The sequence below is a fragment of the Thalassophryne amazonica genome, chromosome 4 (assembly GCF_902500255.1).
Source record: "Thalassophryne amazonica chromosome 4, fThaAma1.1, whole genome shotgun sequence".
NCBI lineage: Eukaryota > Metazoa > Chordata > Actinopteri > Batrachoidiformes > Batrachoididae > Thalassophryne > Thalassophryne amazonica.
In genome coordinates this window covers 132,876,961-132,889,423 of record NC_047106.1, presented here as the reverse complement: position 1 = coordinate 132,889,423, position 12,463 = coordinate 132,876,961, and the positions used below count along the sequence as shown (strand labels likewise).

The 12,463-nt window shown below is 37.5% G+C and overlaps 1 protein-coding gene across 1 annotated transcript in view; it reads left to right on the top strand.

The window, feature by feature from the left end:
• LOC117508767 (tyrosine-protein kinase receptor UFO) overlaps window positions 1-1,795 on the top strand; it is a 111,410-nt gene extending 109,615 nt beyond the window's left edge. The window contains exon 20 of the mRNA XM_034168597.1: window positions 1,227-1,795. Within this exon, the coding sequence (XP_034024488.1) occupies window positions 1,227-1,686 (460 nt within the window). The 3' untranslated portion in view covers window positions 1,687-1,795. The remainder of the gene's footprint in view (window positions 1-1,226) is intronic.
• The last annotated feature ends 10,668 nt before the right edge of the window (window positions 1,796-12,463 follow it).

The window sequence follows — 12,463 nt, the reverse complement described above, 5'->3', positions numbered from 1 at the left end:
AAGAGTAGAAGGGAGTAAAGTAGAGCCACTTAGGTGCCTGGTCTTGAGAACCAGGGATGGTAGGTTGAAAAGCTTTTTTATCCCATGGGAACTCTCTCTACCCACCCAAGTGGCTCAAGAAAATGGACATGTCATAATAATATATCATAAGACATATAATAAGAAAACAGAATTCATGTATATAAGTGATATTTACATAATAAGGGTAATAAACAACATATACAAGAAATACGGTTATTATATAATATTATAGGAGTAAGCTTCTAAAACCTAAATATTAATACTAAAATATTAATACAGGAGAAGATTGTAGTATACGTATACTTAGTTTGTAGACTAGTAGTAAAATTAAATTATAGCTAGTAGGCTAAGCTTTAAATATGATTATATTATTATAGAACAGAAGCTATGATGTAATATGTTAGGTATCTATCTAAAGTAAAACCTGTTAGCTTATTATAGGAAGACAAATACATAATCTATATGCTATAAGAATCCATAAGCTGAAAAATAATTAAAAATCTACACCATGTAAAAAAAATTATGTAAATAACAAAAATAAGCTAACTATAGTTAGAGGAGCTAACGTTAGCCATTGCTGGCTTTATCTGCTGGTACTAAAAAAAACGTATTGAAAGTTATTTAGGTATTCTAGGCAAACCTTGTCTGACAGTACATGTTTTTTTGTATGGATTTTTCCTTTTTTCCTAAGTTTATCTATCTTAATTTGAACTGTTTCTAATACTCTTCCTTCCCATTCATCCAATGTTCTTGTATGTACTTTTTCTTTTTTAGCCCAACGTTTTTTGTAATCCATAATGGCTTTTTTAACCATTATGAGGTTAGTGTCCCAGTTAATATTATTTTGTTCTCTAAATGAAGGTCCTTTAGTATGCAATTTTCTAAACTTTCTGTTCTCAATTATTCCAAGATTACCAGTTATTACATGTCCTGTATTCTCGTATTTGAAATTAGACGAGTGGCAGTCGCAGCTAAGGTTTGTAGTTCCTAATTCAAAGTCTAAATTTTTTATGCTTTGTTTGAAATTAAAACATCTGCCAGGTATAGTTTTAGTATAAGAATAGCTAATAACGGGTGGGGGGGGGGTCGTGATATTGGCCATGCATCTCAGCAGGTCATTGACACAGATTATAGGAAAACTTGTGTTTTTCAGGAAGGTATGTCTTCAAACCTAAACCAAACATTGATTTATTTATTTTTCTCAGATATGCTCTGATGTTCTCCTGCTGGTTGCTGAGCCCTAAAGACCGTCCATCGTTTGAGTCTCTTTGCTGTGAGCTTGAAAAAGCTCTTGAAGATCTTCCAGATCCTCAGGATCCAGATGAAATACTGTATGTCAACATGGACGAGTCCTCGATGGAACCTGGAGCCGTCGGAGGCCGTGAGCCAATTGGGGGGCCCTCCCCTCTGTGCCTGAAAGGCCTGGACTCTGTGACCACAGTGGAGGTCCACCATCCCAACCGCTATGTCCTCTGTCCCCAACATGAGTCCAACCGAGTCCTCTCTGACTCCCTGGAAAGCCTGGACATGCTGGTGTCATCATCCACAGCCACACTGCCTCTTCCTGCTTCCTGCCAGTCCACACCCAACACCACCCGAGTCCCCACTCCGACTGTAGAGCTGCTGGAGGACAGAGAAGATTCCAGAAAGCTGCCCTGGCAATGATCGGTGACAATTTGTGCCTTTGGATCATTCCAGCCAGATCATCAATGTGACTGTTACATACTTAACATGCCTGTTCAAATTCATTTTGCACAAACACACTCACACACACAGCTAAAGGCATTCTGAGGAGAGGAGCCATCAGGTTTACAAAGTCCCCCTCTCCTAAAAGGAGCACATTTCAAATGTGCGACGCTGTAACAGCTTCAGACAGTGAGGGATGATTTTAGAGCACATACGGTCCCCTTCCCCCTGTGCCCTGCAAACTGCAGCACAATCATAGATCCATATGGCATGTTAATGTCACAATAACACCTCTGTCGACCTTCTCGGCATATGCAGCGCTGATGTGACTAAGCTAAAAATGAAATCCAGCTCAAACACTGCCATACTGAACTTACAAGTGAACCAACTCAGGAGCTTGAAGCGCTAACACAAAGGCATCACCGCAACTGGGGTTTCAGTTTTTATGAAAAATTGGAACCTAGCACAGCTACAGCAGAAATAACATAAATAACGAGTTCATGGACGCAGGTTTACAAAAGGTAGCACCAAGATTTTTAAGCTAAAATTAATAATAGCTGGTAAATTCTTAGGTATATTGTTGACTTTGGGTGAAAACGTTTAAATCATCTGTATTGTTCAAGTGATTGCCATGTTGTTGTCTTTTGTGAGTTTGACAAGACAAAAAACTGGTGGAATGTTTTAGGACTGGTTTGAAAAAGTTGTCACATCATAGTGGATTAATTTGTGATTTAAAACCATTTTATAATCAGTCCCTTCTGATCTCACCAGTATCATTCTTAAGGTTAGCCGATAAAAACAAAAATTATAAATTTGTTACTCAAGGTGCCACTGCACAAAACCATAAATGAACTTCCCCAAATAAAGACCAAGTTGTAATTACAATTTAGAAACACTTGGTAGTGCCACAAGTGTTTAAACTGTACAATTATATAAGAGCAGATGCATTTTTCAAATTAACTCATTATATTTTGGGGGTGGCCATCTGCTCTGGTCACAGTGACAAGATAAATCAAAAAGCTCAAGACTGATAGAGCATGCCAATGATAGAAATATTGCAGCTCAACAACCATTTATAGTCCAGTGTTCACAATGATGGGAGTTGAAAATTCTAATTCTAATTAATTTTATTGTGTGAAGTAAAATATGCAAAATGTATATAGTGACACATAGTTACAGGGGTGGTGGCCAAGTGGTTAATGCGCTTGGTTTCAGTTCAGAAGGTTCCGGGTTCAAATCCCACCCCTGCCACATTTCTCCATGTAATGTGGAGTTGCGTCAGGAAGGGCATCCGGCGTAAAACTTGTGCCAATTCAACATGCAGATCCACCTTGGATTTGCTGTGGCGACCCCAAGTGCAAACAAGGGAGCAGCCGAAGGGACTTACTTATATAGTGACACATCATAACAAATTCAAATACATAAATTTAAAATAAAAACATTAAAACCATTGACAACTGTTAAGACCTGGTGGTGTCACTGGTATAATAGATCATAACAAATTGAAATGGATACATTAAAAATAAATACATTAAAACCATTGACAATTGTTTAGACCTGTTGTTGTTGCTGGTATAATACATCATAACAAATTAAATGGATACATTAAAATAAATACATTTTAAAACAATAGACAATTGTTTAGACCTGTTGGTGTTGCTGGTATAATACATCATAACAAATTAGAATAAATACATTAAAAATAGATACAGTAAAAACACTGACAATTGTTAAGACCTGGTGGTGTCGCTGGTATAATACAAATCATAATTTTTCTTGAAGGCATTCATGTTCAGTGAGAGCACCACTTCACTTGGCAATGAATTCCATAATACAATTGCTCTGTTACTAAAGAACTTTTTTCTAAGGTTCAGTCTGGACTGTTCAACCTCAAGCCTCCGCTCATGCCCTTGAAAAGACAAGTTGTCAATTACCGTCCCAGTGAACTAGGCTGTACTGGTATTTTTACAACTGTATTGATGTTCAGATCAGTCAATGAGGTAATAGATCTCCCACAACTCACTCCATCCCCTCCCCAAGGTGCCCGATCACCTAGAAATACATGTTCCTTAGCCAATATTGATGGATGTTTCAACTGCTCAAGGATAAGATAACCACAAGTTCATCCCCCACTAATTCAAAATGCTAAATTCTTTCAATACCAACACTCATCACAACAGCAAACTTTGATGCAGCGAGTCCAGTTCACTCACTCCGCAGTGATTCACATCTGAATCGTGTTCATCGTCCAACATCCAGTGTTCTAAAATGAAACTGAAAACCACTGAGACTGAAGCATCAAATGAGCCCCATTGTTCCTAAAATGTGAAATCCTGAGTGAAATCCAGAAGAAAACATAAGATCATGAGATTTTATGATGAAAGAACTGAATGAAGCAGTTGTTCCACTCCTAGAACATTCTCACCCGCCAGAAGAACTCTTAACGTTTGTTGAACTAAATTGAATTTTAACTGAAGAATCATGAGACAACCAAAACTGAAAGGAAATGAAATACCAGTGTAAGCTTTTGAGAGTTGCATTATGGAAAGATTGTTGCACCAAACTCAACTGAAGCTCTCCAAAAAGCTCTTTGGTCTGCGGTGATGGAACCTTTTTCCAGTCTTTGTAGCACATCAGGACCCTGAGTCACGGCTCAGCACAGATGCACTGGTCCGTTGAATAAATGATGACAGACTGAGGGAAGGTACGCAAGGCAAACTCTGGGTTTGACTCAAGCACAGTGTTATCAGATATATTTTTGAATGCTGATTTGAAAAATGTTTTTTTATGACTTTGCACTAATGTTTTGTTTCAATATATGTTTGTTTATAATTTGTATACCTTTTTACGTATTTTCAGTTTGTGTTTCCCGTACTTTCTGTATGTTCTCAGTCATCTGTAGATGCTGTTGTGCCTATCTTTGTATCTGTTCAAAAGAAACATCTAGAAATCTAAAATGACAACAGACAAGAGTGAAAATCCAGGGACTCTAGAGTCCATGTGCTTTCTTTCTAATGACGAGCAAAGACTGCCACTGGGAAACTTCACGGACGTCCTCGTCTGGTATCAGTGTGTCTCTTATTCTGGGATATTTTTGTCATTGTAAAAAAAAATTATCAGCAGAAAGTAACAACTGAATCATGAAAGGAGCAGCCAATACTTCAACATGCACTTATTTTATATATATGTACATTTGCTTTATTTCTGAATGTTGCCATTGAATGAGGCAGACTTTCCCATATTTCATCAGTTGTTTTGAGAGATTTTTTTTAATTGTTATTTTTAATGAGGTACTGTGTTTTTCACTTTTATACATACACAAAGAGTACTTTTGTATGAACCAATGGTGTGTTCCACTTGTAGCATTCCTAAAAAATGACTTACTGCATTACTTTTCAGAAATTCAGGGACTGAAAGCACTGCATTGTTTTTGAATCATGGAAAAGGTACTTTCACTGAGGCATGTCTCATGATTTGCATGAATATTTCACCAATTTAGCCTTTAAAAAACTCAACGAGCACAACAAAATAAACAAGAGCAATCCAAGATTTCTGGCGTCCGCCAAGGGTTGACGAGGACTCTAAATAACAGTTATGTGATTCACATTGTGATCCGGACTTTACCTGGATCCAGATTCAACAACACACACACAGAAATATTTAACCCTAAATTTAAGATTTATGTAATTTTATTACATGACAACTTCCCAGTTACTTTTTTTTTGTGATAATTGTAATACAAACCTACCAAATAAACCTTACATGATGCATATTCATTACTGTAATAAATCCTATTTATTTGAAATGCATAATCCTCAGCTTTATGTATTTAGTATTAATAAAATATAATTACTGTAAATCAACAATAATGACAGTATTTATTTAAAATACATAAAGTATATTATTTGAATTGCATAATAATTATGTTACCTATACAATATAAATGGTAACCTTAGGTAACCTTATTATTATGCAATTCATACAATACACTTTATGTATTTTAAATAAATACTGTCATTATTATTGATTTACAGTAATTATATTTTATTAATATTAAATACATAAAGCTGAGGATTATGCATTTCAAATGAATAGGATTTATTACAGTAATGAATATGCATCATGTAAGGTTTATTTGGCAGGTTTGTGTTAAAATTATCTAAAAAAGTTCATGGGAATTTGTCATGTAATAAAATGACAGAAATCTTAAAAGTTATCAATCAATCAATTTTATTTATATAGCGCCAAATCACAACAAACAGTTGCCCCAAGGCGCTTTATATTGTAAGGCAAGGCCATACAATAATTACGTAAAAACCCCAACGGTCAAAACGACCCCCTGTGAGCAAGCACAGGGGGTCGTTAGGGTTAAAGGATTAAAAGCTAGGGTTAAATATTTCTGTGAGTGCAATGCAATAGTTGCACACTGATCCAGGATGGTCCCACTGATCAAGATGTTGCAATCTGATATTTAATTCACAAGTTGAAACAAAATAGTTTCTTTCCTGATCTTGGTTTTACATCATGGTGTCGTATCCGTGAAGTTGTTTTGACGTAATCCTTAAAAGTCTACAAAGTGAAATCCTGATCCAGAATCCGGATCCAGGTCACCTCCAACACCAATGTGTGGTGAAAATGTGGTGAAAATCTATTCAGTAGTTTTGACGTAATCCTCAAAATCCCACAAACTGAAGCGTACAAATTGAATCACCTACAAAATTCAGTGGAGTCTTCCAAGTCTTCCTAGGTGGACGTATTAAATAAATAAATAAACAAATCGTGAAGAAATCTTAAAGGGGAACTTTGGCATTTTCCAGTTTGGGCTTTTCTCTTGGGACACAAACGATGGTAATCAGTCTACCATTGCGTTACAAGGCCAGTATAGTCACAGACTAATCAGGCATAAAATGAAAGCTCACGGAACAAGATACAAAAAAAAAAAAACTTCACATTAAATCACTTTATGACACTGAATTGTTTAAAATATTAGGAGGGGATTCCTACTGAGAAAAAGTGTGTATGTTTACGTTAGTAAAAAAAAACATCTTAAAATGACACCTTATACACGCAACGACTTCTCCTTAGCCTTCTTTCCATTTGGCACCACTAACTCAATATAAATTATTCGTATGGACTTAGTGCAGAGCAGCAGGAAAAAAAAGCTAAGGTAAGCTGATGCCTGCATAGTCTCCTTTTAAAAAGTTTATTTAAATTTTCTGAGATAACATGGACATTTTTTGCATCTTAGGGACCTTCATCATGCTGACAGACACGTATAGTAACATTTTTGCTTGTCCGACGGTGACAAGAAGTGGTTTGCTGTCATGTTTTTAGCTTGCTCCATAGCTTTGTATAAGGTTTGTACAAACTTAACTAGACAAGCCTGGTGATGTTCACTTTTACTGGACCCATTAGCATTTTTATCCTGAGTGAAAAGTTGAAACAAAAAGCTTCTAGAAAAGAGAGCTCAGGTTGAAAAATTCCAGAGTTCCCTATTAAGTCATTACTGTAATTCGTGTCAAATTTTTACCAAATTACGCGACCAGCTTTCAAAAATCTGAAAACAAAAGCCAAACTGTTGAGTCTGTTGGGTTACAATTTTAGCACTGTATCCATTTAGTCAACTGACTTCAATATTGTCTCAAATAAGCAGAATTTTATGCCAATAGCGATTTGATTATTTTGACCACTTGCCATGGTAGCCACAGCAAAATGTTTGATTGTATTGTCCTCTAACATTGGTGCAGTTTTCAGGGGCTGGTGGTGCTGTCCAGTGTGGTGAACATAACTGGTTTTCCAGAATTGGTCACATTGTTATTACTGTCTGCAATAATCTGAAAATGTTTTGTAGAAAATGCAGTGTAACATCAACATGCCAAAAACCTTTTGTTTGTTTGTTTGTTTGTTTGTTTGTTTTATTTTGTTTTGTTTTTTGCTCCCACTTGCACATATGATCCTAGATACAGTACGACTGGAATCTGATGTGAACGTTGCAATAACAGATGGATAATGAGAACTGCCCCAATGAATCCATTAGGTCTGTTAAAAATAAACTCTTCATTCTGTTAAAAATAAACTCTTCAGCTGCTAATGTTGAACACAGCAAAAGAGACTCCTGTGGCATTTGGTCATACTACAATCAGAATTTGGAAGGCAATTTTTAGAAATTCTTGCAGAATACCACAGACGGCCCGACTTGAGTCTGTGTTAAATTCCGATCAGTCCACTGTTTTATGCCACCGAGTGTGAATGGTGCTTTTTGGTTTTCAAAATTGTATATGGACAAAAAAACAACAACAACAACAAAAACAATGTGGTATTTTCAGTCACTTGCAGTATAAACAGAATCTTTGTGGTCACTTACATCTTGTAGGAATTTCACTTCCCAAACTGTCTTCAGAAAGTCAGTATTTTCCACTGTACGATGTGACAACAAACTGTACTATAATTACATTTCTGTCATTGCTGGCATGATTTGTAGTAAGTTTTTTATACAGCACCTACAGTATTTTGTGTATGAAATAAATGTTTTCATTAATTTCTGGGTTGTTTGGGGTCTTTGGTGTGATGACTTATCCCAGTATATTTAATTTACACATGACTTAAGTGCTGGCAACCAATTTTCTAGGCTGGGGAAAAAGCCGAGGCATAGTGCGTGTAATATGCAGTTAGTCAACACATAGGCATAGGAGGTGGGGGGGCAAACCCCCCAGGGCTCGGCAAAATGCACAAATTCGGGCAGATCGCTGGGAAATTCGGGCATGGGCCATGTAGACTCTGAATACAGAATAGAATGACCTAACATGTTATCAGACTTATTTTCGCAATTAACGTAAACAATCAAACCGCTATTTGGTCACCAATATAAATATAAATATGGATATATAAACATATGGTAATTTAAAGAGTCATGGGGGTTTCTGAAATTCAGGCAAATTTGGTGTCGTCCTCCCAAATAGACCCCACCTCCTACACCTATGAGTCAACAGGTCAACCGTGTTCAGTACACATCCCCCTCCCACCCCCACAGTTCAGAATGTTTGTGAACACCGGATCAAATGCACAGTGTGGTTTTGTGACACGATCAGGAGACACCTGATTACAAGAAAAAAATCTCGTAATTACAAGAAAAGGTCTCATAATTACATGTTCAAGTTCTCGTAATTATGAGATCAGGTGTCTAATCTTTTTTAAGCTTCCCTACAATGCACTTCTGTGCTTCCCATCCCTCAGGAAAGACAATCGTGAGAATTCCTAAGTCATAATCGAAAATTGTACAATTTGTAACTGCTGACTGTGATCGCACACAAAGTGTGGATTTTCCTAGAAGGTGTTCCTGGATCAATGAACTCCTTCCAGTGAGGGGCACTGGGCACACAAACTGACATGCGCCCAGCCGGGGGTTAGCCCCTCTTTGTCCCTGCTGACAGGTGTCACATTGATATCGTAATCGAGAGCTCGGAATTGGGAGATCTTTTCTCGTAATTACAAGATATGGGCCCGTATGCACGTTATTCTAAGAAAAATCTAAGAATTTCTCAAATTCTTAGACATTTCTTAGAATTTTCCCTTGGTAAGATGAAAGTTGTCTGCAAAGCACCTTAGACCTTAAGAGAGCTCCTTTTAAGAAGCCTAAGTGTCTTAAGAAGAAAAGCTGCTGGAAAAGACAGAGAGGAAGCAAAGATACAACCCCTGGCAAAAATTATGGAATCACCGGCCTCGGAGGATGTTCATTCTGTTGTTTAATTTTGTAGAGAAAAAGCAGATCACAGACATGACACAAAACTAAAGTAATTTCAAATGGCAACTTTCTGGCTTTAAGAAACACTATAAGAAATCAAGAAAAAAGATTGTGGTAGTCAGTAACGGTTACTTTTTTAGACCAAGCATAGGAAAAAAATATGGACTCACTCAATTCTGAGGAATAAATTATGGAATCACCCTGTAAATTTCCATCCCCAAAACTAACACCTGCATCAAATCAGATCTTCTCGTTGACATTGACCCTATGTCATGAAATTGACCCTATGTGTCTTTTTGCAAGGAATGTTTTCACAGTTTTTGCTCTATGGCAAGATGCATTATCATCTTGAAAAATGATTTCATCATCCCCAAACATCAGAAAAGTGTCCAAAATATCAACGTAAACTTGTGCATTTATCGATGATGTAATGACAGCCATCTCCCCAGTGCCTTTACCTGACATGCAGCCCCATATCATCAGTGACTGTGGAAATTTACATGTTCTCTTCAGGCAGTCATCTTTATAAATCTCATTGGAACGGCACCAAACAAAAGTTCCAGCATCATCACCTTGCCCAATGCAGATTCGAGATTCATCACTGAATATGACTTTCATCCAGTCATCCACAGTCCACGATTGCTTTTCCTTAGCCCATTGTAACCTTGTTTTTTTCTGTTTAGGTGTTAATGATGGCTTTCGTTTAGCTTTTCTGTATGTAAATCCCATTTCCTTTAGGCGGTTTCTTACAGTTCGGTCACAGACGTTGACTCCAGTTTCCTCCCATTCGTTCCTCATTTGTTTTGTTGTGCATTTTCGATTTTTGAGACATATTGCTTTAAGTTTTCTGTCTTGACGCTTTGATGTCTTCCTTGGTCTACCAGTATGTTTGCCTTTAACAACCTTCCCATGTTGTTTGTATTTGGTACAGAGTTTAGACACAGCTGACTGTGAACAACCAACATCTTTTGCAACACTGCATGATGATTTACCCTCTTTTAAGAGTTTGATAATCCTCTCCTTTGTTTCAATTGACATCTCTCGTGTTGGAGCCATGATTCATGTCAGTCCATTTAGTGCAAGAGCTCTCCAAGGTGTGATCACTCCTTTTTAGATGCAGACTAACAAGCAGATGTGATTTGATGCAGGTGTTAGTTTGGGGGATGAAAATTTACAGGGTGATTCCATAATTTATTCCTCAGAATTGAGTGAGTCCATATTTGTTTCCTCTGCTTGGTCTAAAAAAGTAACTGTTACTGACTGCCACAATCTTTTTTTCTTGATTTCTTATAGTGTTTTTTTAAAGCCAGAAAGTTGCCATTTGAAATGACTTTAGTTTTGTGTCATGTCTGTGATCTGCTTTTTTTCTACAAAATTAAACAACTGAATGAACATCCTCCGAGGCCGGTGATTCCATAATTTTTGCCAGGGGTTGTATTCTCCATATGTAGGATGACAGTGAGTCAGTAACACCTTGATCTATGTAATTATTTTTACGTTAATTTAAATCAAATCAAATCAAATCAATTTTATGTATATAGTGCCAAATCACAACAAACAGTTGCCCCAAGGCGCTTTATATTGTAAGGCAAGGCCATACAATAATTACGGAAAAACCCCAACGGTCAAAACGACCCCCTGTGAGCAAGCACTTGGCAACAGTGGGAAGGAAAAACTCCCTTTTAACAGGAAGAAACCTCCATCAGAACCAGGCTCAGGGAGAGGCAGTCTTCTGCTGGGACTGGTTGGGGCTGAGGGAGAGAACCAGGAAAAAGACATGCTGTGGAGGGGAGCAGAGATCAATCACTAATGATTAAATGCAGAGTGGTGCATACAGAGCAAAAAGAGAAACACTCAGTGCATCATGGGAGCCCCCCAGCAGTCTAAGTCTATAGCAGCATAACTAAGGGATGGTTCAGGGTCACCTGATCCAGCCCTAACTATAAGCTTTAGCAAAAAGGAAAGTTTTAAGCCTAATCTTAAAAGTAGAGAGGGTGTCTGTCTCCCTGATCCGAATTGGGAGCTGGTTCCAGAGGAGAGGAGCCTGAAAGCTGAAGGCTCTGCCTCCCATTCTACTCTTACAAACCCTAGGAACTACAAGTAAGCCTGCAGTCTGAGAGCGAAGCACTCTATTGGGGTGATATGGTACTATGAGGTCCCTAAGATAAGATGGGACCTGGACAACCTGATAATAATGAATTACAATAGTCCAGCCTAGAGGAAATAAATGCATGAATTAGTTTTTCAGCATCACTCTGAGACAAGACCTTTCTAATTTTAGAAATATTGCGCAAATGCAAAAAAGCAGTCCTACATATTTGTTTAATATGCGCATTGAAGGACATATCCTGATCAAAAATGACTCCAAGATTTCTCACAGTATTACTAGAGGTCAGGGTAATGCCATCCAGAGTAAGGATCTGGTTAGACACCATGTTTCTAAGATTTGTGGGGCCAAGTACAATAACTTCAGTTTTATCTGAGTTTAAAAGCAGGAAATTACAGGTCATCCATGTCTTTATGTCTGTAAGACAATCCTGCAGTTTAGCTAATTGGTGTGTGTCCTCTGGCTTCATGGATAGATAAAGCTGGGTATCATCTGCATAACAATGAAAATTTAAGCAATGCCGTCTAATAATACTGCCTAAGGGAAGCATGTATAAAGTGAATAAAATTGGTCCAAGCACAGAACCTTGTGGAACTCCATAATTAACCTTAGTCTGTGAAGAAGATTCCCCATTTACATGAACAAATTTTAATTTATTAGATAAATTTGATTCAAACCACCGCAGCGCAGTGCCTTTAATACCTATGGCATGCTCTAATCTCTGTAATAAAATTTATGGTCAGCAGTATCAAAAGCAGCACTGAGGTCTAACAGAACAAGCACAGAGATGAGTCCACTGTCTGAGGCCATCAGAAGATCATTTGTAACCTTCACTAATGCTGTTTCTGTACTATGATGAATTCTAAAACCTGACTGAAACTCTTCAAATAGACCATTCCTCTGCATTT